This window comes from Gobius niger (assembly GCF_951799975.1).
Source record: "Gobius niger genome assembly, chromosome: 2".
Lineage (NCBI taxonomy): Eukaryota > Metazoa > Chordata > Actinopteri > Gobiiformes > Gobiidae > Gobius > Gobius niger.
The window spans coordinates 24,067,874-24,095,656 of record NC_136853.1 but is presented as its reverse complement, the minus strand read 5'-3'; the positions used below and the strand labels follow the sequence as shown (position 1 = coordinate 24,095,656).

General features: G+C 40.2%; 3 protein-coding genes across 4 annotated transcripts; 2 read left to right on the top strand and 1 right to left on the bottom strand.

The window, feature by feature from the left end:
• Window positions 1-51: 51 nt before the first annotated feature.
• Window positions 52-3,877, top strand: ankra2 (ankyrin repeat, family A (RFXANK-like), 2). The gene is made up of 9 exons (XM_079551279.1): window positions 52-180; window positions 2,184-2,490; window positions 2,575-2,733; window positions 2,809-2,874; window positions 2,943-3,040; window positions 3,122-3,247; window positions 3,310-3,376; window positions 3,450-3,530; window positions 3,597-3,877. Exons 2-9 carry the CDS (start codon window positions 2,196-2,198, stop codon window positions 3,650-3,652), a joined length of 948 nt encoding a protein of 315 aa, XP_079407405.1. The 5' UTR covers window positions 52-180; window positions 2,184-2,195; the 3' UTR covers window positions 3,653-3,877.
• A 158-nt stretch (window positions 3,878-4,035) lies between these two features.
• Window positions 4,036-7,400, bottom strand: btf3 (basic transcription factor 3). Of its 2 annotated transcripts, none has more exons than XM_079551286.1 (6): window positions 7,247-7,400; window positions 6,664-6,732; window positions 6,412-6,525; window positions 6,123-6,324; window positions 5,978-6,034; window positions 4,036-4,359 (listed from the first exon to the last, which is right to left on the bottom strand). In XM_079551286.1, the coding sequence occupies exons 2-6, from the start codon at window positions 6,730-6,732 to the stop codon at window positions 4,313-4,315; spliced, it is 489 nt and encodes a 162-aa protein (XP_079407412.1). In that variant the 5' UTR covers window positions 7,247-7,400; the 3' UTR covers window positions 4,036-4,312. The 2 variants fall into 2 exon arrangements, with proteins under 2 accessions (XP_079407412.1, XP_079407413.1); XM_079551287.1 differs by having other exon boundaries at window positions 7,309-7,377.
• A 2,698-nt stretch (window positions 7,401-10,098) lies between these two features.
• On the top strand, window positions 10,099-11,439 carry foxd1 (forkhead box D1). The gene has a single exon (XM_079551277.1). It carries the CDS (start codon window positions 10,194-10,196, stop codon window positions 11,187-11,189), a length of 996 nt encoding a protein of 331 aa, XP_079407403.1. The 5' UTR covers window positions 10,099-10,193; the 3' UTR covers window positions 11,190-11,439.
• Window positions 11,440-27,783: the final 16,344 nt, after the last annotated feature.

Here is a 27,783-nt window from a genome sequence, read left to right as displayed (position 1 = left end):
GTTACTACAAGATCACCACCGGGGAGGAACCATTGACGGTATGTGAGGAACCAAAACAGACGGAGCGAAATCGAGGGCGCACATTTCTTCAGGCATGCGCAGTCGTTGGGAAGATCCCGATCGTAACAATAAACGCCATCATGGGGGGGGAAAGAGCGAAAATGTGAAGGAATCGAGAAGGTAGGGTGTCAAACTAAACAATGTATACGTACGGTGTAATATTGTACGTTCTTCTCGCTTCTTACTATTGTTAGCGTCTGACATAATCGCAAAACATCGTCCGGCTGTAACATGGTTAGGCTCGTGCATTCGATTACTCTGGATAACAGGGGTGGGCACCATTGTAGAACATTGTAGACATTAAGAACCTTTTTCTGCAATGTTGTTTTACATCAGTGGTTCCAAAGTGGTCCGTCTCCGAGACCCGCCATTACCTAATGACAAGCTGCGACCCAAAGAAAACTATAATCTGCCATACACCGTATAACATATTGTATTTACCACACGTGTTTTTATTGAACAAGACGTAGATTTGCCTTTAAGGGGAGACACTACAGGCAAAACTACATTTTTTCAGTTTTCAGGTTTTGGGCCAAATTGGTCTCTGAACATACAAGCTTTCACCCGGAAACCAAAAGAAAACTTGCTATGTATTTTTTTTCTCACATTTATGCCAGTGATCGACAGCAAAAGTTTGAAATTGATATCTGTTAATATACGTTTTTTCCCTATTCACCTGCAGTGTCTCGCCTTAAAGGGACTAGATGCAAGTTGGACATTTTTAGACTCACTACTGCCACCTCAGGTCATGCGTGTAACTGCGCCTTCTATTATTAAGCTTTCGGACCCGAAGTAACACCTTTCTGAGTGGCAGTGCAGGATTTTAGAGGCAGTCGTGGTGAACAGGTCTGGGCTCATCCTACACATTAGGACATGGCTGGAATACTTAGCATTTTTAAACTCCGTATAGTCCCTTTAAGACAGAAATTATGATCAGAACAACCCAATAATATTAATTTGAACAGACTCCAGTGCGTCTCAGTGTAGTTTCACATGGAAAATGTTGAAAAAAGAGTTCCCTACAGGCTCGCGACCCACTTTTGAGTCCTGACCCACCAGTTGAGAATCACTGTTTTACATTATATATGACCAAGTGGGATGTTCTGCTAGGACATTTTAAAAAAAAATACACTATAAACAGACACTATTTCTTGCCTTAACCTTAACGGGTATTTTATCCCTTATTTGCATAATAAGGGTGGCACAGTAGCCCAGCAGTTAGCGCTCGTGCTTCACAGCTAGAAGGTCCGGGTTCGATTCCCATTTCCCTGTGGAGTTTGCATGTTTTCCCCGTGTCTGCGTAGGTTTCCTCCAGGTACTCCGGTTTCCCCTACCACAAAAAACATGTACAATAGGTGAATCCTCCAGCCAGGTGTTTCTGACCACCAGCCTGGCTGCACATCATAGAGATGGGTCCCCTAGCGCTGGCCCACGCTGGCAGCTCCAGCTAGCCTGGCATCCAGACTAATCTCCGATGTTTATTAATTAATAAACAGGAGACTAGTCTGGCGACCCTGTCGTAGAAAAGCTACTGCTTGAGGCGGGACTAATGTGGGACAACCGAAGTGCATAGCAGCCAATGAGAACATAGCGGATGTGACGACAGAAACAGCGACAAGAAAGTTGTATCATTCGGACATTAACAATGGTGCTCCTGCCACACGGAGTTCAGTAAATGGCTTCTGTCGTTTATGTCAGAAAAACTTAAGAATACAAGCATACCGGAGCATTACGGGAAGTGGATGCTTGTGTTGAAAAACTACAAAACAAAGGCACAACAACGTGACGCCCGTTCAGGGAGCTGCTCTGATTGGTCGGTAGGCTCCATATCGCTGTGTCACTTCCTTTGAAAGCGCACAATGGAGTTGCCAGACCCTCTTCTGTAAAGAAGCGAGTCTGGTTGGCGAGACTAAGCTCCAGCAGCATTGAGTATGGGTCAAATGCAGAGAATGAATTTTCCTACGGGGATTAATCAAGTATACCTTAACCATTACCTTATAATAATATTTCTCAAAATCATTTTGGGGGCCAGAGGTTCTGTGCTGGAGGGCCGGATTTGCCCCCAGGCCTTACGTTGCCTACCCCTGCTGTATAACATTGCAGTATTTTCTCATTTATTTTAGGAGATTCGACTGATGATGGACAGCATTACGATGTCAACCCCTCGTGGGAGTGCGGACTGCCCCGTTGCTGAGGATATGGAGGGCATTTGTGTAATGCCAGACCTGAGCTCCATTAAGACGGAGGACACCGGAGTCACCGATGAGGGAGGCAATCAAAATGTAGCCATGGGAATCAAGTTTATCTTACCCAACAGGTTTGATATGAATGTGTGCTCCAGATTTGTTAAGTCACTAAACGAGGAAGACAGTAAAAACATCCAAGATCAAGTCAACTCCGATCTGGAGGTGGCGTCCGTTTTATTCAAAGGTAAAGGAAAAACCCGTCACAATGGGGTCTCTCGTAGTCAATAGATGAGTAGGTCTGATTCTGTAACTTTTATTTTTCTTAAAGCCGAGTGCAACATCCAGACCTCACCTTCTCCTGGAATACAAGTGCGTCATGTTTACACCCCGTCCACAACCAAACATTTTTCACCCATCAAGCAATCCACAACTCTCACCAACAAGCACCGTGGGAATGAGGTGTCCTCCACCCCCCTTCTCGTGCATTGTAAGATGAATATAGGTAATGCCAAAACGCCACTATCATTTTCAGTTATTTAAATGTGTTTATTTCCCCCCTTAGCGTTATCCATTCATCAACTCGCTGCTCAAGGTGAAATGGTTTTCTTAGCCAGTAGAATTGAGCAAGGTAAGACTTGGCCACCATGAGAATCATCATGTGAAGACCAGGATTAAAAGGAATATTTTCATCTACAGAGAGTGTGATTAATCTCCAAGATGAGGAAGGCTTTACTCCTTTAATGTGGGCCGCAGCTCATGGACAGATTGCTGTGGTTGAATTTCTACTCCAGAATGTAAACAACTTTAATTCTTGAACATAAATGTTTCTGTATTAAATGTTTTAATTTTCCCAATGTTTCATTGGGAATAATTAGGGAGCAGACCCAAACCTTCTCGCCAAAGGAAGAGAAAGTGCTTTGTCTTTGGCCTGCAGTAAAGGATACACAGATATTGTGAAGATGCTCATTGACTGTGGAGTGGATGTCAATGAATACGACTGGGTAAGCTTTGGCCAACAACAAACCTTGTAATGATATATCATAATAAACATTCTTGTCCATAGAATGGAGGAGCCCCTCTTTTGTATGCAGTCCATGGGAACCATGTTCGATGTGTGGAAATCCTTCTAGGTAAAAGGGCTGTGACTGTCATAGCTAATCATGTATGAGCTTGGTAAGTAACACATGCATTTGTATCCTACAGAGAGTGGGGCTGATCCTACCATTGAGTCAGACTCTGGCTTCAATGCCATGGATATGGCAGTGGCAATGGGCCATCGCAATGGTAAGAACCAATGACAAGTCTTATATAACAAACATTTCATGAAAATAAACTTTGGATTCTTTTTAGTTCAACAGGCAATGGAAGCTCATTTACTAAAACTACTTATGGGAATCAGAGAATGAAGGATTTTCTCTTTTACAATCATGTAGCCGAAAGGGGTCTTTTTACTTTTGAGACTTCCAGTAGTTTATGGACTAATCCACCGTCAAAATGAAATACCTAAATCCAGATCTTGATGCAGAATGACTGAACATGTGAGCAAATGCATTTGAAAACATGTTATAGTGGGATGAAAAGGTTTGCTGCTGTTTACTGTATGTACATGTTTGTGCTTGTTTGGTTGTAGTTAATAGTGCTTGTGCAGTTTGTTAAATTATTTACATTTTGAACCTAAAATGTTATTATTTCAAAGTGATGTGCTACTGCAGTTTCTAAATAAAATACTGTATCCAGCAAAATACACGTGACAATAGCAAAGGTTTATTTCCAGATATAATGGTTTGAATGACGCCACAAAGAAAAGGTTCAGTAACAAGGATCAGACTTGCACTGTAGAATGGTATTACACTACATTTTACAGGACAATTCATTCAAGAGCACCATGCATGATTGGAAATGAAAATGGGTGCTGAAACATCCCCTTTAGGATAGGATATGTCGGTATGCACTACTATAACACTGTCATTTCAGTGTCCAAAGTCACAGAACCCACATTCACTTTTGGAGACAATACGTAGTGCCCTATATGGTCCGGTCAGATTTCCAGGGAATCATGGATCCTCCTAGTTAGCCTCATCCTTGGATGCCAAGTCAAAATTTTCCACCAGATCTGAAACACAGATAAAAATGTGTCATTTATGGGGTGAAAAAGACATGAATTACTCTGTATTTACAATCTCATTTTACTGTGAAAAATAGTAGGCTGAGCTTTGCTGGAGATTTAAAGTAAAAGGTGACACTAGTACTAAACATCACTTTTGGGATTCATCCTTGAAACAAATTGTCAATGAAAGTGAGACTATATACTACAGACATGTTGTCATGTGTGGATCCCAAACCAATTTTCAGTTTTTTTCTAGTCACCCTACTCCAGAATTACAATCTAAAACATAACAAAACTATTGAACCATTTGCAGCTCCATGTCGCATGTGCAAGGTCCAGGCGGTCAGAAGCTTAAGTGAATGGTAGGCCTGACAAAACAACTCGATAGGGGAAATGAAGGACAAAAACATTTTTCCTCTCAAGAAATGCATGTGCTTAATTACAGGGGGTTGAACGCTAACAGCGCTGAGTATTAGTCTGTGCTACAACATCACAGACTGCTCACAATTCCATTTTCTTAAAGGGGAGGCATTGAACGATACACCGGATCAGTATAGGATCAGTATAGAATCAGCACATGTACCGCATCATTTCTAGATCAGTGACCCACTGCATTCAGAGAGAGGCGGGGTGTAAACAAGACAGCTTGCTACAGCTTTTATTACAGCAACACTTTGGTATACTCAATGGTGGAGCCGGTAAGACCGAATAAATCCACCGACTTGAGAATATTTGGAACTTTATTCAAACAAATGCAATGTGGAGAGAACATCAACATATTGAGCAGGCATATCCGACAGACAGAGAGCAGAGCCAGGGAATGCAAAAACACTTGACTGCGCTAACGTGAGCGATGACCCAGAGTCCCCCCAACAGTTCCCGATCGCTTTAGCCAACAATACAAGCGATAGTCCCTGACAGACATTACTCAGTGTAGACATGCTAATGTTCTGTAGGCTACAGTTCAAATGCCTTCAGAAAGATTCTGCAGCAGTTTAACAGGCGATGAGTTCCTGATAAAAGCGGCATCTCATGCAAGAGATGGTATTTTATATAATAAAAAACTGCTTAAATTTTATATATTTGCTCTAGTTTTGCATTAATGTATTAACTTTGTCTTTATATTACAGTCTAACCGGGTTTAATTTTAGACAGAATTGAGCATTTTGTGAAGAATAATTGAACCAGCATTATAAAATGAGATTGCTTCTCATCATATCTTCTGAGACAATTGATCATCCTAGATCAACTATAGTGACAGGCCTAGAAAATGAACCAGAACATTCAACGTCCACAGTGAGTGGGTTTTGCTAATATTTTTGGCAGTTGGTCTGATTTGTGCACACAGACTTTTAGCCATTTAATTTCAATGATAAAGCCATTCAAGTTGAATTGTTTACTTTGCCTAATGTGGGATTTAAGACTTTGGCCTGGGTAGTTGTAGCTCACTGTGTAATACACTGGGGTATTCAATTCATTTCATTCATTTTTTCCCCCTATGAATGACATTTTAAATGTCCAATATGTTGGAATATGTTGGAGCAACGTTTAACATTGCTCAATGCTCATATATAATGAAATTACACAATATTGATTATAAATGTCAAAGAATTCTGGCACTTACCTGGAACATCGTCATCTTCCTCTTCTATTGCTGCAATTGGTGCTTTTCCATCTCCAGCTGCACAAAAAGATTACATCATCATTTACTTTGATGTCAGTTAATAGTCTTGGGAGTTTGCCTGGACTACAAGTGTAAATGAACAAACCCTGTTTGGGCAGAGCCTCTGCCAGTCTCCTGAGACTTGTCAGGCTGTCTGCTCCCAGCTGGTTGAGGATGCCAGGCAGCATCTCAGTCAGCTGTTTGTTCTCCGCATGCCCGGTTATAGTGAAAGTGTTGGCAGCAAGTGAAGCCTGCACTTTCGGGTTATTGAAGTGGATCACTGTTCCTTGATTTGTAAACATATTAACCTAAAATAGAAAAACAAGCTAGTGAACTTTTCCACTGACTGAGATTATTAAAGTCTTATCTTAGAACAAATGGAATTGTTTTATTACCTCTTCAATACCAGAAATGTTGTTCACTCCAAGTTTTTTCAGTGAGAACTGGAGCTTCTTATCGTCTGCTGTTGCAGTTCTGTGTACAACCTTCTTCTTTCTGCGAGCACTGCCCTAATCACAGCATAAGGTCAAACTTTATTTTCTTTAAAACAGAGCTTTTGAATACATAAGTCACATGAATGCTAGTTTAGGCTACGTTAGCGTTTCTTCAATATCTTGACCAAACAGAAGCTAAAGACGTTTTCTTACCTTTCCGCCAATGCGGACCTGTGCCTGAAGTTTAGCAAGTTTTTCTTGATTCATTACTGCTTCTTTCATCTGTAGAAACAAACATGTTGATCCAAGTATCACTTATGCTTTACGTCTACTATGCACACAGTTCACACATACATACACACATACATACATTACATAGGCATATTATTTATGTAAAACTGCAGAAAGCTTTGTTTGATTACATGTTAACAGCAAAGCTATGCCAATAATTAGCATTATACGATTACAAGCATATGATAGTAGCTCGATTATTGACTACAGGCAAGAAAATGCAGTTTCCACAACATCGTATGCATTATGAGCCAACCCACATAAAAGCAGCAACCGCTACAACATGACAGCGTTTATTTCACATTTTGGTAAACCTTGCCTCTAAGTGTGCAGACACAAGGCGAGGTTTAGGATCAGCGAGTGAACTTTAAGCTAAAGTTAGCTTCAGAGCTAACAGACACTGAGAGTGCACGGCCTGTCACTGAGCCGCTACTCATTTACGGCCATACTAACATTTCTAAACCACGCCAAGATCGACCTCCGGCTATAAAAGACTTTCGTTTACCTCTTTATGTCGACCAGGACCACAGTCTGCGGGGAAGAAGGTGTTTAAAGCTCCTAACTGACCTGTAAACTAACAGCAGACACATGCGGGGAGCAAGATGGAAGCGAGAGAGGGCGCCGGAACTGACGTCACGCACAATCCACTTGTGCGTGACGTCAGTCAAACTGTAAATTCAATGGGCCGTTTCTGTCTGTCTGTCTGTCTGTCTGTCTGTCTGTCTGTCTGTCTGTCTGTCTGTCTGTCTGTAATTCAAACTGACTAACTTTAACTTTTCTACTTGATGGATAATATCTCTGTAATGTCTGGTGTTATCCACATGAAATAAAAACTGTCACAAAGTTCAACGTCTTCTCTCTCAGCACTTATGAACTCAGATCAAATTACTGTCTCATAAATGTGTTCAAAAGTGGTGACAACAATCCAGATAAAGTGCTTGATGTTGTCAGGACTTTCAGTTGTAAGATTGATTTGGCACGAGGCATATTGTTGATATTTGTGTGTATTTGACCCACAGAGGTCTCTAGGACGCTCCAGAAAACCTACAGAACAAGTGATCCTGGAGCGTTGTCGAGACCACTGTGATGGAAAGTAAAGTAAACACATACAGCTGCTGGGTCACTATACAAGGTCAAATATACACAAATATCAACTATATTTTTGCATAAATGTCGCATGATTGTAATAATAGCCTAAAAACATTATTATTTGTATTTGACTTTCTTTTTTACTGGTACAACAGTATCCTAAAATCATTGTCATTGTCTTTAATCATCTTGTGTCTAAAAATGTAGTTTAAATGTTTTGCTCTGGTGAATAATCATCATCTAAACTGGACACATGTGGCCGCTAGATGGAGCTGTTTACCGGAAGAAACAGAAGCAGTGTCTAACATGGACTAATCCGCGCGCTTAGACAATGTATAAGCTTCAACTTGTCGTTCAATCACGGAGCGAGGCTTGACTTAATTGTACCGTAACAATCATTTGTGGGATGCAAATCTGTAGAATGGCCAAGCCCAAAGTTAAGAGCGTTGAGCCTCCCTCATCCATCCCAACTTTCCATTGTCACGGCCCCATATAGAATTTACTCTATGCTAAATATTTTTTTATGTTTGGCAGCTTAAGGATATATATAAAATATAAAAGTGGCAAACTATTGGATAAAATGTCTTTCATTTTTCTATTACTCGAAGCTCCTTGTTTTGTCGACACCTCCCTGTCTCTGAGGCCCACCAGTTCTAAAAAACATTTGCTGAAAAGTGAATTCGCTAAGGGGGGAATCTCTTTGAGTGGCACTTTTCAGTTATGGAAGTTGCCATTATTTGAGTTTGACACTCAGTTTGGATTGATTGACCAGGGCTCCATTTAAAACGCAAATTAGTGCATGGTCGATGCAACTAAACTAAAGACTAGACTTATAGGCAAGCAGAAACCTTTTTGGCCAGGCCCGGCGGGGGGCAGACTGTGTATTGCAAGTCTTTATTTATTTTTATTATTATTTTTAACCATGATGATAAATATAATTTTACAATTAAAATCCAACACCTTGTGAGAGTCAAAGTGTTACATGGTTTTAAAAAAGCATTTCACAAGGCAGCGGTTTTGTTTACTCTCATCATCATCATCATCATCATCATCATCATCATCATCATCATCATCGTTATTTTATATTATATTATCATTTCATTTTATTTTTGGTCTAATGGTGAAACTACACTTTGTTTACAACTGGAAATTAACTTTTGAAGAAAGTCCTCCACTATGTGATGGCTACTTTCAAACTTCTCTCACCACTTCCAAGGAACCCATCAGCCCCCAGATTGGGCCTTACAAATAATATGTAGCCTATCTGTATTTGCGAAATAACAACAACAACAACAATAATAATAATAATAATAATAATAATAATAATAATAATAATAATAATAATAATAATAATGATGATGATGATAATAATAATATAATTAATAATAATAATATAATTATTTTATTAGTATTACTAATAATGATAATGATAATGATAATAATAAACATAATGATATTATAGTAGCTACTCATGGTCGCCTGCAATTTAAAAAAAAAAAAATCTGGTTTAGTCTGAATATGGTTTACACGCAGTAAAATAATAATTTAGGCATATTTTAGGTCAAATATTTAATCAGGTGGTACTTGGTGTGAAAAGTTGGAGAACCACTGTTCTAGACAGCCGAGCTCGAAGAACGAGGCCTCGCTCCATCACGTAAACTGATCTAAAGGCCTGTCGGCGCAGTGAGAGGCACTTGATGGCTTCGTATGAAACGTCATTTGTTTCCCAACATAAGCCTAGGCTGCATGAAACCATATCCTTCAGATTTAAGATGTGACTGAACTATATGCCAATGAGCTGAACCACATACGATGTATTATGATTACATTTCCCCGCACATTTTACGCACGAGTCTTGGTTGAATTAACAGCTCGATTAAGAGAGAAAAATAGAGAGATAAGATCACTTTGTTGAATCTTGAATGGTCAAATGCACTTGTTACAACAGCCCTCATGAACACTCAGGGGGAGCAAATAGTTAGGAAATATACAATCAATGAATGCGCAAACAAGTAGCATAATAGGCCACTAAAATAAAACCTATATAAATGAAAACGTTTCTGTAGGACATCAAACTAACTGAAGAAGGCAAACTGCAAATAGATTTGTCTTCTAGCCTAATTAGCCAAACTTGCCTAGTATTTTCTGATAAGGGCAGCCTATTGTCACGTGACTGAGTCGCGTAAAGAGAATACGCACCGCCCCTTTTACGTTCAGGTTTGGCCCCTTTGCAGGTTTCCCGGCACATTTGTGAGACTGGCATCACCGGGAGCGCTCGTGAGGCCACAGGCGTATGGACAGAACGCGAGGAGGTCTCCCTCCTCAGAGAAGCGGTTGAAGAGGGAGGGCATCTGGACTTAGTCATGACTCTCAGTTCGGAGATGTCCGATGCGTCCATCCTGTCAGAAGAGACCGATATAGATGTTGTGGGTGAAGGAGAAGACGCCGGGTGTCACACGCGCGCCTATGTGGATGAGGTGGCGCAAATGCATGATGGCATCCTTCTGGCCGGCTCTCCTCCATCGTGTCTGGACAGCCCCAATTCCTCACGGGACAGCTACAAACCAACGGGCAAGAACTCCCTCGTGAAGCCTCCATACTCCTACATCGCACTGATCACCATGGCCATCCTACAGAGCCCCAAGAAGAGGCTGACGCTCAGCGAAATCTGTGACTTCATCAGCAATCGCTTTCCCTACTATCGCGAAAAGTTCCCCGCGTGGCAGAACTCTATCCGCCACAACTTATCACTAAACGACTGCTTTGTAAAGATTCCGCGGGAGCCTGGCAATCCGGGCAAGGGAAACTACTGGACGCTCGATCCAGAGTCTGCTGACATGTTCGACAACGGGAGCTTTCTTCGACGGAGGAAGCGCTTCAAGCGGCAGCAGGCTCAAGAACTGCTGCGGGACCATAACACCTTTATCCCGGCGGCAGCATACGGCTACTCAACTTACGGCTGTGGAGGGTACGGCATCTCGCTGCCGTCCTACCACACACACTCCGCGCTTATCGCGTTCCAACAGCAGCAGCAGCAGCAGCAGCAGCAGCAGCAGCAGCAGCACACTCGGACCATGATTCCCGCACCGTCTTTGATGCCCACCACGGACTTACCCCGAAGCAGGTTTTACCCTCAGCTCAGCCCTGGTATGTCTTCCATGCACAAGACGAGCTCACCAGCTCAACGCTCCCCGTTCTCCATAGAGAGCATCATTGGCGGCTCTCTGAGCCCCTCCAGGACTCCTCCAGTCATGGTCCCAGTTCTGCCTCCGTCTTTGGGACGCCCGGCCACGAGCCAGGCGCAGTGCGTGCCCCCTGGGACCGGCTATAGCAAACCTGCGAACGGCACCGGCTGCTAAATTTTTACAAAACACTTTATCCCAACGTTAAGCATGAACAGCGCGACAAAAACTAAAATCCATTTGAAGGTAGGAATATTTTTGTATGCATTTCCTTCAGCGCCAACATGAATGATGGACAAAAACACTGATTCGTGCCTACATCCATGCTGTCAAGGATATTTATGTCTAACTCTTTTTCTTGTCAACTGACCTTAAAACACAAACTTTGTATTTTTATGTAATTTTCTTTGCCACTATTTGGGCGTCTCAGGATAACAACAAAGGTTACAGTGATCACGTAGGCCTATAAAACAGCACGAGTTTAGTATGTTTGTGTGTCAAACACAATGATGTTTTGTTACTTTGGCAATGTCAAGCTTGTATTGGGGTCTCAGAGAACTACACCCCACATTTATAATATAATATGCAGTGTTTGTTTTTTTCAGTAATAAAACATTGAACATTTTGAAAATAGTGGTAATTTAAGTGTGATGTTTTAAGTTAGACATTTTTTGTGCGTAACAACCTTTACACTGTGCCACGAGTGCAGCGCGTTATGTCCAGTTGATGGAACAGTTTATAGGCAGACTTTACGCACAAGTGCTCATCCTGCAGCCTATAGCCTGAACCAGGCACATGTAGGGTCGTGGGTAAAGGCATATTGACCAGACATCTGCAGGCATTTTATGGATTAAAATGCATTTCAGATTTCAGAAATGCATTAGGCTATAACAACACTTAATGCCCGACATAAAAAAAACAAGAAAGAAAGAGAAATGGGAGGATAGCCTAAATGGTCTTAATCTTCACAGAGTAATGGGAAACAAAGGTCTGCGTTAGAGACACCTCTCTGTCTGCTGCTGCTATGGCAGACTGGATCTTTTGAAAATTTCATGGGCTATTACAAGCTGCTTCCGTGACTGAATGTGTGCGCCCATTCACTGCGTGCGCCTGCTTCAGCAGATTTAGAGCAATGCGTGTAGTGGCAGCTAAATGTTGTGCTTAGAGCCAGTTCACTAGGCCACGAGAGGACAGCTATTGCGTGATGATGCAACACGCAAAGAGACAGTGGAAGGACAGTAGCGAACAGGGTCAGTAAGAGCTATGCAAGGGTTTTTGGTGGCTAATATCAAGCTAGACAACACAGAAATAAATATGTGTTTTAGAGAAATAAGGGGGCCTGCATTGGGATTGGAAAACATTTAGATAATTTCGCTTTCCATAAATCCCTAGAGATTTTGGGGGAAACAGACTCTGAAACCTTAGAATTAAAGTTCAGGCTGATTGTTCAACAATATATTAACCCTGAAAATGAATATGAGTTACATACATTTTTATCAACACACTATAGTTTGTGGGAAATGGTTTTTGTGTCCGCTAAAATGGGTGTCATGTGGGGGGGAAATTGGGAAACACATCCATAAATTTCAACATATGGGCCTATGTTTTTTTGTTTTTTGTTTTTACTTTTTTTTATGGATGTCCTTATAAGGACCCACTACCCCACTTCGTTTGCGAAAAGCAGTTTGTGCGCTTAAAAAATAAATAAAAAAATTAGATAGCTTATTTGTTAACTTATGCTATATCATCTTGGTTAGTCCAAATGCCTATACTTCAAAAAGCATGTCTACTGTAAAAAAAAAAAAAAGATAAATTAAAAATAAGAATCATTATGATTATTATTAATAATATTAATGACAATAGTAATGATAATAATAACAATAACAATAATAACAATTTAATAACAATAATAAGAATAAGAATAATGATAATAACAACAACAACAACAATTTAATAATAATTTAACGATGATAATAATAATGTTATGATACACTACATTGCAACATTCGTATGTAGTCTTTGTAAGGGGCTGTTAAAGAAATGTTGGACATTGCTTTGCCTGTCAGTAAAGATTGCAGGCAAAATGAAATTTGTAGTTTTTGTTCTAGTTTGTTCTTTAAACATATAAACTTTAGCCACACAGACATGGTCCACTGTGCGATGCTTTATCATTTAACTGGATCAAGGTTCTCACACATTTATACAGAAACTTGTTCCAAATTGTCTTTCCTCACACACTGGGACGTCCAAAAGCACCGACTGACGACATTTTCATGTTTTTCCGGGATTTGTTGCTCATCGAACTAATACCTCAATTTATACAGTTATTTATTTATTTTACCCCGCAGAACAAAAGTTTATTCAAAGACATAAAAAGGTATCAAAGTGTCACATTATTGGGAATTTGGGCTATTTTTTAAAACAAAAAATGCCTTAAAATTGACATTTGTCAGTAAACAGTTAATATTGGTTCTAAATGCATTTATACACCTATTTATTCTTCACATGAAGATGAATTTAATCATTCAAACAATGCCTGTATTTAAAAGTATTCACATAAATCAAGTTGCCCGGTATTATAATAACGATGTTACTACTACTACTACTACTACTACTACTATTATTACTACTGCTGCTGCTATATATATATATATATATATATATATATATATATATATATATATATATATATATATATATATATATATATAATTTATATTGCCCATATTTGAATGATGAGTCAAAAGCAGAGAACACAGACATTTTCTATGTCTTGTATATCTGGTCTTATGGTTATGGTTGAAGGGCAATCAACACCTTCAAAAATGTTGCCAAAAAAAGCTACATTCTGTGTGTGTTTGTAAAACAGGATGGATTCCTCCCAGGGAGGATTCTCTCCTTCTACCATCGGACATGAACACCCACTATTTAAAAAATAATATAAACAGACATTTTATTTGAACACATTAATCAACATTTCTGTGAATGTGACACATTTAGCGCTAAAGCTAGTTTTCAGCTGTAGTTCTTGGGCAAGATGTAGATTTCTGCTACACTTATCCATCTCTTTAAAAGGAACTCTGCTTTCCACCCCATTAAAAAAAATTTGGGCACTAATGCCACCCTGAATACTGGGCTAATTAGAGGCCGCTCTGGAGCGTAAGGACCCACTGCACAGTGGTGGATTTATGCTTTTGTTGGGATCATTTTGCTCTTTCTGAGCCACTGCATTCCTGTTTTTCCTTTCTTCACAAAGTGATTAAGTGGCAGCTCTGCAAATGAACACATGTAAAGTTCTGTTACAGTGTCAAATGAGATGCATTGTGTGCTGTTGGACACAGGTCTTATAGACTCACTCCACTCTCCCGCCTAAAACTTTCATCACTTTATGAGGTGTGAGTCTGTGCGTCCTGCACATGACTTATTGAAGATTTTCGGGGTATTTTTATTTGTTCTGTATCTTGCCGGTCTCACCCCAGCATGAACTTAACAGACCCAGGATCTGCTGCAGAATTAAGTTGCTGTCTCTCACTGCATTCTTCACTTTTTCGCCTGCACAGTTTGATTTGGCATGCTATCTGCTCACACACACACAGGGCTGCTCTTATCCATCAAACATGTGCAGAATGTGATGATAAAACAACACGCTCTTTGAAACAAACCATTTGTTAAAGAATTATTTATTATTTCTTCCTGAAACAAAGTACAGACATCTCCTACTTAGGTTACAACAATAAATACAACCAAAGATTGGCAATGTGAAGTCAAGGCACACAATTGGTCAAATCCGAATGGTCCGGCAGCTGTGTGATGTCATCACAACATCAGATGACTGCCTGCACCCTACACATCATTAAACATAATCACGTTACAGTAGAAAAGTTGTGCCAGAGAATTGTAGCTTGTGACTACCAGTGTTGGACCTGATTAGTTACATGCAATAACGCCTTTTGGTCATAAACACGTCATCGAGCTCAAGCAGCCCGTTCATCATAATGACACCAGCAGGTAATCCACACCAGTGGCCAACGCTGACACAAGGCAGGAGCCAAACATTTCCTTTGCTCGCCATAAACACCGACTACCAGCGCTCCTTCTTCCAAATCCAGTCACTTCAGCCACGTTAATTCATTATTGTCTGTTTGTGCAGAAGACACTGCGACACTGCTGTGGTGGACCCGCTGTAAAACATCCTCTGCATTATGTCACCATCTCCACAATGACAACGCCTTTGACGACACATTGGAAACCACCCATGTTGGCCCACTTGCTCCTCACTCAATAAAACCCCACCGTCTCGCTACACCCCCATTCATCCCTCCTGTTTGTGCATTTCTCTTCCTCTTTCCAGCTCTCAGCCTCATTGACTCAACCACAAAGTGTCTATGGCACATAACTGGGCTCACTGAAACAGCTGATTTGTGGATTTCAGACACCTTTTTATCCTTGTGTCTTTGTAGGCTTAAAATACAAAAAGAACTCCTATACAGTCCCATAATTAGACCAAGATACCTAAAAAACAGCAATAAGAGACACAGCCAGGACCTTCTGCCAGCTTGTATTATGACACTGCTGAAAAGAGGGGATTTGTTTATTCGCTTATTTGACAGCATGTGCCAAATGCTTTATGTGTGTCTCATTGATAATCACAGTGATGGTCTGTTTCTGTTCATCTCTGTAACATTTCCCTTTTTCACACACCGCCTTTTGTGATGGTCTCTTTGTAAAATGACTGATTTCATTTCAGCTGATCCGTCCTCTAGAGCTGGAAAGAGACTTCCTGTTCTCTCTCCCAGCATCTTCAGAGGCCACCATCACCGTTTGAGCAGACTGTAGGGGTGTAAAGCGGGCCGTTCAGGGTGGTCAGGCCTTTTGATTTCGAGCGGCTCTCGACTGGATCCGTTAAGTGTTTCCTCTGACAGGATCCATATTTAGGACACGCCAGGGGACTGCAGACCTGCTGAAATGAAGCCGAGCTCCACTGTTAGCACAGGCTACATTTACCAGCTCAAGTTCCATGTCACGCTGTCATGAAGCTTAACACACATGAAGAAGTCATCTACAACCTGCTATCTTTTAAACTTATTTCACACAGGCTGGTGAAGTGTCCATTTTGTCTGTTTACTGAATAATGTAACCTGAACATCGACTGGTTATGGCAATACTCTTTATATCGGTAATTTGAAAAGTGCCACACTTACGCTTCCATTTTGCACTCTTGTACATAGCAGAGCTCCAAAAGTGGCTTTTACACACCCACAGAGGCCCAGAGCACACAGCTCTGAATGTGAACACCAACACTAATTACCACAATGACAGGGCGCTAATTCAGTGCCTTCATTGTGGGCACAGACTTTGGTTCAAGTCCATTTGCTCCATGTCATCCTTTCTTTGTCTCGTTTTTTCTATAGGTCTTCTATAGTTTCTGTCAACAAAGGCAGTATACAAGTATGCATCGCACAATTACTGCTCCTCAAACCTCGACGTACATGACTTTTTTCATCACATGTGCTACACAGAGCTGGTATAAAGATGTTTAGATGTCGCAAAATAAAAAGCATCTGACTACCACCTGTGCTACTCTTGATGTCATGAAAAAAACAACCATAAAGTTTAAAGCGCTTTAGAAATCTGTACTTTTAATGGGCTCTGTAATAAAACCTGCTTTATCAGGATTCTTTATGTGAATTAGGGGTAACCGAGCCGACCTTTCTAAGAGTTCAAAATGCCTCATCAATTCATTCTAACATTGAAAGTTGCATAAAAAAGAGCAGCCTATTTATTTAAAATTAAAATTTAGACAACCAAAAAAAAAAACATAACATAAGAGGTAAATTACCACTAATGTGACCAAAAGGCTGTGGCATTGAGCAGAACATCAACATCTTTAATACAACTCTAGATAGAAGGGACATGACACTCGACGTAATGTGGCAGCCATCTTGAAGAGGGCAGCACGTGCAAAAGTGGATCAGCAGCACAGTCATTTATGCATTTATTTACTCACACAGTATTTACTTTGCATATCTGCAAAAGATAACATCAAATGGTAAACTACAATACACCAACAGAATAGCATCATTTATTTTCCAGATTGCACCCGCTATTTTATTATTGATAAACGAAACGACCCCTTTGTGATGTTCATGGCCTCGAGTTCACTGGCTGTTCTGTTTTTTCCTCTCAGCACTGCGCTCAGATGGTTTAGTGCTGAATGGTTTTGGGAAGGGGAGCGAGGATAGAAAGGTATTGCTGCACTTTTTGAATATATTGTGTTTACAAGAGGAAAAACTGTGTCAAATGAAGCCAAATAAAAGCACCTGTCGCCAACAGTACATGTTTGTAATAACATAATAACGTTGTTCAGCTTTGTTACTTTGTAAATATTGCTGTGAATCTTTATTATAAATGTGCTGAGACTAATGATTAACCAAGTGTGGTTTCTCCAGATCAGCTTTACCCAAATCTACAAAGCTCATCTAAACAGATCATTTTCCTCACATTGTTGTCATTTTGTAAACTCTTTTGAAATGCGTTTGTCGTCACATTTTTGTCCCTTTATTGTTGCTTTCTTTGTCACTGTTTTGTCATTTATTTGTTGCATTTTCGTTCTGGGCTTTTTTCATCAATTTTTCATCCTTTTTTGTCACTTTCCTGTTGCTCTTTTTTTTGACTTTTTTGTTGTATTTTTGTCACTTTTTCATCGCTTTTTGACATGTTTTCGTCCTTTTTTTATCACTTTCCTGTTGCTCTTTTTTGGCTCATTTGTTGCATCTGCGTCACATTTTTACCACTTTTTCATATGTTTTTTATCACTGTTTTGTCGCTTTTCTTGTTGCGTTTTTTTCTAATTTCCTGTGTAAGAAAAGAGTTAGCGTTTATGCTAAGCTCCACTGGGACGTTTCATGGAGCAGCACAAACATTTGGCTTCCCTCGTACAATGACTCCTCTGACCAGCCTCCGCATTATTTGCCGTTTTGTCCTCAGGATTTTCATGGCTCTCTTTCAGCAGCAGACCTTCTGGGCTATAGGAGGATTGTGCTGAAGAATAACACAAACTTCACTCTCTCACACACTGCCTTAGACAAACATACAGTGGAGGCGCACCCACCAGCGCTGAGTGGCAGAGAGGAGAAGTGTTGAAGTATGGCTTACGGCGTTTAACCAAGTGAACCTTAAAGTCATTTAGAAGCAAGCGTCTGGATCCCTCCTATAAAACCCCTCTCCTTACAACAGGCACCCCGTGTCAGGGACGAGCTGCAGAACGCACTATTCATACTCCCTACCATCTATAGCACATGCCTTGCTAAAGAAGATCTAAAGATGGTCAAAATGCAAAATGAAGATGTAGGAGTGACACAGAAATTAGATTTTTTAAGATCCAACCGTGCAGAATGTGTGTGTGGTTGATGAGTGTGAGTGTCTGCTGCACAAAGAGCAGATTAGTCAAAAGCAGGCCCATGATTATGAGTGAAGCATCTACCACTCGGATCCATTACTGAGTCTGTGTTTTAAAGCACTAACTGCACGTCCCAGTCCTCCACTGCTGTAGATCTCGTACATGCCTCGGTTAGACCCACACAGCAAAAACAAACTCATTGAACACTTGAGTTCTGATAGAGGCCTGAATATGGTCAGATGCTGCACATTTTAAAGCTTCTACAAACTTTGTTACTCTTCGTGTAAGAAATGGAGAAGCAAGACATTTATATATTCACTTTGAGATAATTGATGTGACAGTAATTTTTAAATCAGACGTAACTGACTGTTGTGTTTGCATGGGCATCTTTTTGCACGCTGGAAATGGTCTTTTACAAGTCTGCTATCTTTAGTCCCTTGGAATATCACAAGAATGCCCAAAACGAGCCGGCTTTATAAAACTACAGTCCACCCACTTTGAGGTTTCCGGCTTGAACATGACATGAGCCATCATAACTGCGTGTGAATTCATTATTGTGACTACATTAAGCAGCTGCCTTCAAAGCTTTAACACACATGTATATCTAATATAGTGAGTCTTTGATAAGACTCAGGTTGAGACTGGGAAGTGTGTGTGAGTGAGTTGGCAGAGAGGTGGCCATTCAGAGCTGTGAGGTGCGTAGGCGTCTGGCTGTCAGTCTGCTGTAACTGATTCAGTTGTAATGAACAAGATCAGTGGCAAAGTGCCAATGAGCACAGAGCGACTCTGAAAGTGCCAGCGAAGAGCAGAGAGAGGTAGAAGAGCTACGATGTGACCCGAATAATTACTCAAGTAATGATAAAAGTACTCGACGACTAATGTCCAGCAAAAAGGTTGAGACATAATCTAACATACAAAACAGAAAACAATGTGAAAATCCTCATACTTCTGAAAAACGTCATAAAAATAGGCAAAATAATACATTATTAAAGGGATATTTCAGGATTTTTGACATAGGGCCTGATGTCCTAGTTATCCAGAGTGTTGCTGATTTTTTGCAATTCCTGCAGTTCTTATATTTGAAGAGTTTCGTGGTGCTAGGCTAGTGCAAGGATAGCACATTTCTATGGTATCAGCTAGCCTGCATTAAAAACAGTCTGACCCGCTCCACAGTGCACCTGAGGCAAATCACTTATAACACCAGACTAACCATATAAATGTCTGTGTCCATAGAATAATTTGGACCATTTTGCATTTAGAATAACTTATATTAGAGCAGCATCAGCTTCGTGGTTGTATAAGCTACGCGGCGGAGTGATCTGCTAGAAAATAGTCCCTCAAAATGCGATCGTTCATGTGATACAAGGTCAGTTATATTCCAAAAATTATTCTATGAACACCGAAAAGTATATGGTTAGTCTGGCGTTATAAGTCAGTTGCCTCAGGTGCACTGTGGAGCGGGTCATGCTGTTTTTAATGCAGGCTAGCTGATACCATAGAAATGTGCTAGCCTTGCACTAGCCTAGCGCCATGTAACTCACGTAACTGCATGAATTACAAAAAAAATATCTCCAGAAATCAGCAACACTCTGGACGACTGGGAAATGAGGCCCTATGTCAAAAATCCTTAAATATCCCTTTAAGATAAGATTAAAAAGAACACAGACTTTGCATCTCTTATGAACATGTTTTTGTCTCTTACAGATTTACTCAAAATCAACAAAACATGTTTTAACCCAAGTAATATATAACTCAAGTAAGAAGCACAGAGTGAATAAGACACATCTCCAGAGGTATGGTCTGCAGGGACGCTTGAGAACATATTATGGCCAAATCTCATCTATAAGTTCATTGTTGATTTAACTCTGGGCCCTCCTCTGCACTATTCATCTCTAATGTTTTTACATTCAACACATTGGCCAAATATTTGAAGGTTCTCTCTGTCCTAAACCCCCTCAAAATCCATCTTAATTTACTTATGACAAAGCGATAAGTTAAGGGAAGATAGCGCATTAATTAACAACATCACCCCCAAATGTTTTTGTCGTCTCTGGACATAATCAATCCTGAGTCAGCACATACATTGTAATAAAATGTATTTTATTTTCACAAAACAAATGTGTGAGCTTTTCAATGAGGACAGCGAGATATGCGGTCTTTAAGAATAAAAAAAAAGCCTGCTGCTTGTCTCTTGCATGTTTACACTGCAGAGCCTGATGTGCTGGAGTGGGCGTGTGTGTGGTGGAGGATGCAGCGTGATGGTATATGGTCATGTGTGGAGATGTCGTGCCGAGACTGCTCTGAGACACTAAAGCCACGCAAAGCATTTGTGGAAGTTTATTAGAGCGAAAGATATCGTGTCTGCCGCTCAGGGAGGAGGTTCCTCGAAAGATCTGACCAATGGACGGGGCCGTGCGTGAGTGAGCTCAGTAAGCTGAGGTGTATCGTGTAGGGGGAGGGAGTCCTATACAGCGCTTCGATAAGAACCCAGAGGCCTGTTTGTATTGTGGCCCTCGGCGAGGCAGAGGATTTCACAGCCAAGTTCCAAAAACACAGAAATGGTGTGAGAGTAACACATCTTTACAAGCTTAATACCATTTAAAAGGCCTTTAGGTCAGCTGATCTCCTTGCAGTCATGAAGATACATGGCTTTTGAGATTGTATAGAAAAAAATAGACAAAATAGAAAAGAGAAGACTTGTGAAACAGCATGTCTTATAACGATAATGTCTTGTTATATTTGCTGAATTGTGTTGTGCTGGTTGGGCCACTGTGAGACTTGTTGATACAAAGAGCTCAGAAGTGAGTTGTTACTCCAGCTGGGAGCCTGAAAAAGCAACAGAGGCAAGACGGAGGGAAAAGTACATGAAAAACACAGCTAAACACACAAAAACAGCCTTTGTCTCACTACCCACAGCATGTGTGCCTTTCAAGTGAAGCCGGCTTTGACTCTGAATTTGTGGAGTTTATTGCGAGCTCTTCAAAATGTGATGCAGAATATGGGCAGAGGTTGGGGGCGTGGGGCGTGGCTCTGCAGGAGAAGGTACATTGGAAAGCTCCGGTTCCAAGTGCTTTGAAAGTTTGCGTGAGGCTGCTTAACGGTACGTCGAGCTGTTTTTACGCTCTGCTGCTCTCTGGACTCGGCCATAAACTAAAGACGACATCCTCTCATTAGTCTGCCCTCTGCTGCAAAGCCAGGCCATTTAGTGTACCCAAAATCCCATTGTTTAACTGTGCGGGTCAAGTCAAAGGTCAACCAAAATATTGATGAACTCTTAAAGGTTAAGGATAGAGGGGGAGGAAGGGCACTGGGGGTCGGAGCACCCCAGACACAGCATGTCTCTGAGTCAGGTGACAAGCAGGTGTGTGGAGACCGCACTTTATTCCAGGGTGTCCCACATGGACATGGAGGCCGACACCAAACAAATGAGTTGGTAATAGCAGTAAGGCTCTGAGTGAATGGCGTGCCAAGTGTTATGGATTACACAGTTTGTTTAAATCTATGTTAGGTGGATTATGCTCCTTCACTAAAACAGGCTCGCCTGGGTCAAAGGTCGGCGAAGCAAAGGCTGCTTTGCTTAGAAGGTCCTCAAAACAAAACTTTTTTCTCGGACTTTAGGGAATTCCTTCAGACATGGCTCTACTCATGACCAAGTTTGTCCCAATACAGCAAACACCAAAGGAGAACGAGAGAGAAAAAGACTGAAATTGGCAGAAACAGGACTGACTGTATTATATAGAATTATGTTTTGTTTCCTTTGACTATATTTCTGGTGTTGTTTTTTTGAAAATCTTGTCTGAGTATCTTGGAGGGGTTTGGGAGCAAGACAGAGCAAGTTTGTTATGTCTGAGTGAATGTCTTAATGTGTGTTAATGTTAATAACTGCAATTTGTGTTTTTAACACAAAAAAATAAACAAATATATAAATTATAATTAATATATATATATATATATATATATATATATATATATTAATTATAATATAGATTATAATATAAATTATATATATATATATATATATATATATATATATATATATATATATATATATATATATATATATATATATATATATACTTAAAGTATATACATACATATATACTTTATATACTTTATATACATAAAGTATATACATACATAAGAGACTTACACAATGGCTTTAGTTTGATGACATAAACAAGTGCTGTGCGACTGTTGTAACTGAGAGGGACTTTAAGCTCCAAACCAAAACAAAGTGGCCACTTGATGCCTCAGGCAACAGTTCTGGTGACATTTAACAGCAAGGAAAGCTATTTCCTCTCACCATTCAAAGCCAAACTCTCTTAATTGCTCCAGAAGTCTGGTGCACTTTGGAGAACAGTTTGTGATATGCGTTGAGCTTGATCTCTGTGGTTCACTTGAGTCTCTGTTTATTCCTGTGTGGAGAAAATTGGTTTACTTGAGCTGTAATTTTGATATGACAATGAAATATTCCCTTGAATGCGCACCATTTAGAAGCCTTTGTAGTCCTAATGGCCATTCATTATGGTTTTCCAGATTAGTTTATGTTGTCATTAAATGTGACTAAACGCAGAAACAAACGCTTCTTATCAGCTCCGTGGAGCCGCAGCGTGACAGAGTTTAGCTGCGCGTGCACGGTCAGCGCGCAGCGTCATTTACCGGGATCCTGGGAACGGCCGTGCGTTTCTTCCTCACTCTCCCGTTCGTAAAAACAACTTTCTCTCTTTTGTTCTTAAAAAAGGGAAAAGAATAAAAAGAAATAGCATAAATAAAAAGCGTAAATGATGACACAAAGCAGTTCACATTTCTCACTCCGAGTTTCATCCATTCTTATGATAAAATTAGGTAAAAGGTCTCACCCACATCGGGCAATTTCAAATATTTTTTTTTTATATTTTGGTAAACCCGCCCAAACTCCGAGTCCAGTCTGCATGGGCTATATGCGTAAAAGGCCAAGAGTAAGTCGGCTATCGGTTTGTGGCTGATTTAGGAAATAAAGTGATAGCATTTCAGTGTGTTTACGCAACTAAAAATTCTGTCGCGAATCCAGAAACTATTTAGTTCAACTGAGGTAAATCTACTGGTTGGACGTCTTCCAGTGCAAACTCTGCAGACTGGCCTGATTAAGGAGTTAAGCAGTGCTTGAAGACAGCCATGCCAGCTAATGCCAGCTAATGCCAGCTTCCTCCTCACTGACTAATAGACCATAGCATGCGCAATAAAGCACAGCTTTGCCTCTTCATTATTGAGTAGCTGCAGGTGGACGGGTCTAACTGCGACTCAGTGAAGATAGGTTCATTTGTTATTTTATTGCCCACATATACAGTGGGGAAAAAAGTATTTGGTCAGTTTCACATAGACATTCTATTGGATTTTGGCCAAATACTTTTTTCCCCCACTGTATATTTGCGTGTTTCGTAAACTCTAAAATGTGGTTAATTTAGCCGACAGATCTGCTGTGCAACTTTCAGACGTTATTAAAATGCGGGACTAAAAATAATAAATAAATAAAAAACAATAACATGGAAAAATAGCTTCTTGCATGCGCACACATGCACACGCACTAAATGTATCGGGGGCAGATCTAAATAAGACTTTTAGGACATAAGCTTGGCCAGCTTTACATGTGGTGGAGAAAAGGCGCTTGTTTTTCCTTCCGCGCGGCGCTGTTGCTCCCGCAGCCCTCACGAACAGCTCAAGATGCGGCTGTGTCGTGTCCCGTGCAGCGGGGATATGGACCACAGCCCGCAGGGCCCGGGACGATATAACTGCACGGTCTAGGCCTGCGCACGCAATGGCTGGACAGCACGAGGGAAGACTTAAACCTCTATCAGCTTTGAGCTATAGGTCCATCATTCTGAATGCGGAGATTTGACAGATGCAGTAAAACTCAGAAATATAAAAAATAAGACAAAAATATACTTAATTAGACTTTAATTCTAATTAAAATGTCGTCTTCCAGTCTTGACTCTGCCGTGCAAAGGGATTAGGGTTGAGGCTGAAGTTTTGATAATGGGGTTTGACTGCAGTGATGCAGACGTTTGAGCTAAAGCCTGTTTCATAGTCTGTCAAATAATGTGATCTCTAGGGCCTAACACGTGACTCCATTAACTTCATGTGTGTTTGCATTTATTTATTTGCTTATGTTTATTATTATTGTGCATTATTAGGATTTTTGAATCAGAGTTTTTAAAAAAAAAGTGATTTATTTACATTTTACAATTATTTCTATTGAATTAGTCTATCTTATGTAATATTTTTGTGTGGACTAAACATCAAACCAAAAGCTGAATGAGTCTTACAGGGGACAGAATGATGTCAGACTTTGCTAAATACAAATTAACCTCCAACTATAGTGCATGGCATTGATGTGCAAATGGTTAACATTGAACCTGCTCTGACTGTTTAAAGGAATGCTCCGGCTGTACCTGCTACTGCCATGACTGCTGCCAGCTGCCAATTAACACCTAAAGCATGTTAATGAAGCCGAGTCTCCCACTTCAGGACACCCTTCACCACCAAGGGCCTCCATTGTCCAACCAGACCAGAAGAAATACGTGTGTGTTATAGTCTTCAAGTGAGAAACAGTGCAGGCATCCAGCGCTTAAACAGAGAGCAAAACGTTTGGGATAATAAGAAGTCAAGCATTTATTTTAAATCTTTTTTGTGTGTTTTCTAACTGGACTTGAGGCAAATTTTACTTTTGAAACGACTATAACCTTTTTTGCATTACATTACGGGATGTTTAAAAGGGTGAAAAGGTAGAAAGTGCTGCCTTTAACTGTTCCCTTCTCTTTTCACTGAGAACTGATGATTGTACACAGAAAGTTTTGCTTCATCCGAGTAAAACAAGAAAGTAAACCACGGCTCACTCTTCTCGCGCGCCACAAGTAGTAATAACTTCTCTAGAACCATGGAGTCCACGCCTAATGAAAAGCATGATGTGGTCAGTAAAAGGATCGGTGAAGGTGAAGTGGGCCAGAGTCAGTCTGTGGTGGGACGGTCCAGCTTCTGGATGCCACGGAAAAGAGTCCGAGCTCCAAACAACAGCACATCAAAAGAAAGGCTGAAAACTACAGCAAAAAAAACAATTTCCAATCAGGGTTGTTCCATTGCATCACTTGTCTTTTTGAATGCTACATCAGTGTTTTAAGTTTACATTTTAACATGGTTATTTTTGCACTTAGAAGAGTTGTTTTCGTGGAGTGAAACAAAAATCACATTCAGCTTTACATTAAAGTGTTGCCATTGTTTTGTGCAGATCCATTAGGTCAGACGTGAGGGGTTGCTGAGAAGTTAAAGTGGTGAAAAATATCTAGAGGCTCATACGACCACAAACTTACTTTCCTTTTAACGTCCAAAGTTCAATGATTTGATTGTGAGTGACTTTAGGCTGTTGAAATTAATAACAAACTAACTAAATTATATTATATACAAACGCATAGTCAAAATAGCATTGCTTTCCATTCACAGTTTATTACAGCTCATGGTCCTTAAATCATTATATTTCTGTTGACTGTTTGTAATGTGTGATGATTTATCAGTGTTGTACAAGTGTGTGTGTTGTATGTCCTAGGCTGAATTGCTAGTGTGAAAAAGGGTGGCGTCGCTGTATGAGAAGGCGCTGTTGGAGATCTTCTCGGAGCAGCAGAGAGCGTTACAGGTCAGCTCTACAAGTGTGTGCGCCGGAGCAGAAAAGTGCTTAGAAAAGTCTGAACGGCGATGGATAAACTGCACTTAGTTCACCACAGACCACTTTGATTCAACCACAGCACTCGCTAGATGGGGGGTAGGTTTAATGTATATATATGTATGTATATATTCAGTATGTATGATCAGAGGTGGCTAAGTACATTCACTTTTGGAGGTAATTGTTCTCATGAGTTTAGTCTCATCACTAGGGCTGCCACTAACGATTATTTTGGTAATCGATTAATCTACCGATTATTTTTACGATTAATCGATTAATCGCTTGGCTGTGAAAGGTGCATGGAAATTGTATTTTTTCGATTTTTTTATCACATAGAGCTAAAGTGGCACGGCTTGAGGACATGTTGATGGAGCAAACTTAAAGTAAACATTTGTAGGAGGCTCTTAATGCTAATTCTGCTTTCTGACTGGATGAGACAAAGACAGATATTTATGAAATTTACAATGTACAAAACACTGCAGATCCTAACTTTAAAAACAAAGTAGGTTTTCATCCAAAATACATAATTGTCATGTCTTTTTTGCTCTATTTTAGTCTGGGTTTACTAGAAAACGATTAATCGATTACTGAAATAGTTGACAACTATTTTAGTAATCGATTAATTGTCGATTAATCGATTAGTTGTCGATTAATCGATTAGTTGTTTCAGTCATATTACTGCTCACCTCACCTGTGATGAATAAACCCAGTTCCATCTCGATCACACTGACTCGGTGTTTTGGGAGTAGCTGTTGTAACTAACATGATTAAAGGCGAAACACTGTTGTAAATTGGTTTATGTTCCGCTCTGAGACCTTCCTGGGTGAGCGGTGTGGGGTTTCCAGGGCAGCGGAGGACACCAAAGGGACTGAAGTGGTCAACACTCTGCAGACCTGGCCCATTTTCGAGCCAATTTCCGAACATGAGAAAGAGCGGCCTGTGGATAATTGTGGGGCTCTTCATGGTTGTGATAATCATGTTATTCTAAAGAGGTGAACCTGGTACAAATTGCACAAGGAAACAAAGGTATGAAAAGTAAATAATGACTCGGTATATGTAACGTTTTGATTTACTGTAACAAAGAAGCGCTTTATTTTGAAATCATTAAATCATTGCACACTATTGGTAAAAATGTAATTTATTTCTTAAAGTTTTATAAAATTAAAACACCATCTAAATGTTGTTTTTAATAGTCATTTTACGAAATGTTATTTCTTAAATGGCATCATTTTTAAGTGTATTCATGTTTTTTGGCTGAGATATATACACATAAAACATATAATGAACATTTTCCAAAACAAACCAACACCAAAAAAATAAAATAATAATAATAATTTGAGATGATCAGTTGAGCTTAAATCAGCACATTTGTGTCATGTATGTTTTAAATCTGGGATCAATAAGGAGCAGTGTTACTAGTCTGAGCGTGAGAGGCTGTTTTGTCTGAGGTCTGAGTGACGAGACGGCTCTTCAGCCGCTCTGTGCGTGTTTGTAATGCCTCAGAGAGAGCCGTCACTGTCTGCCTATCATGTGAATAATACATGAGGAGTTTACGCTTCCTGCATCTCTCACTGAAACAATTGATGATCAATTCTTTGGCCTTGTCCTATTTGGAGTCAATCCATTTTTGTTGTTTGCGTTCACTTCCTGATAGAACTTAAGTTTCTTACTTTGTTGTGCAC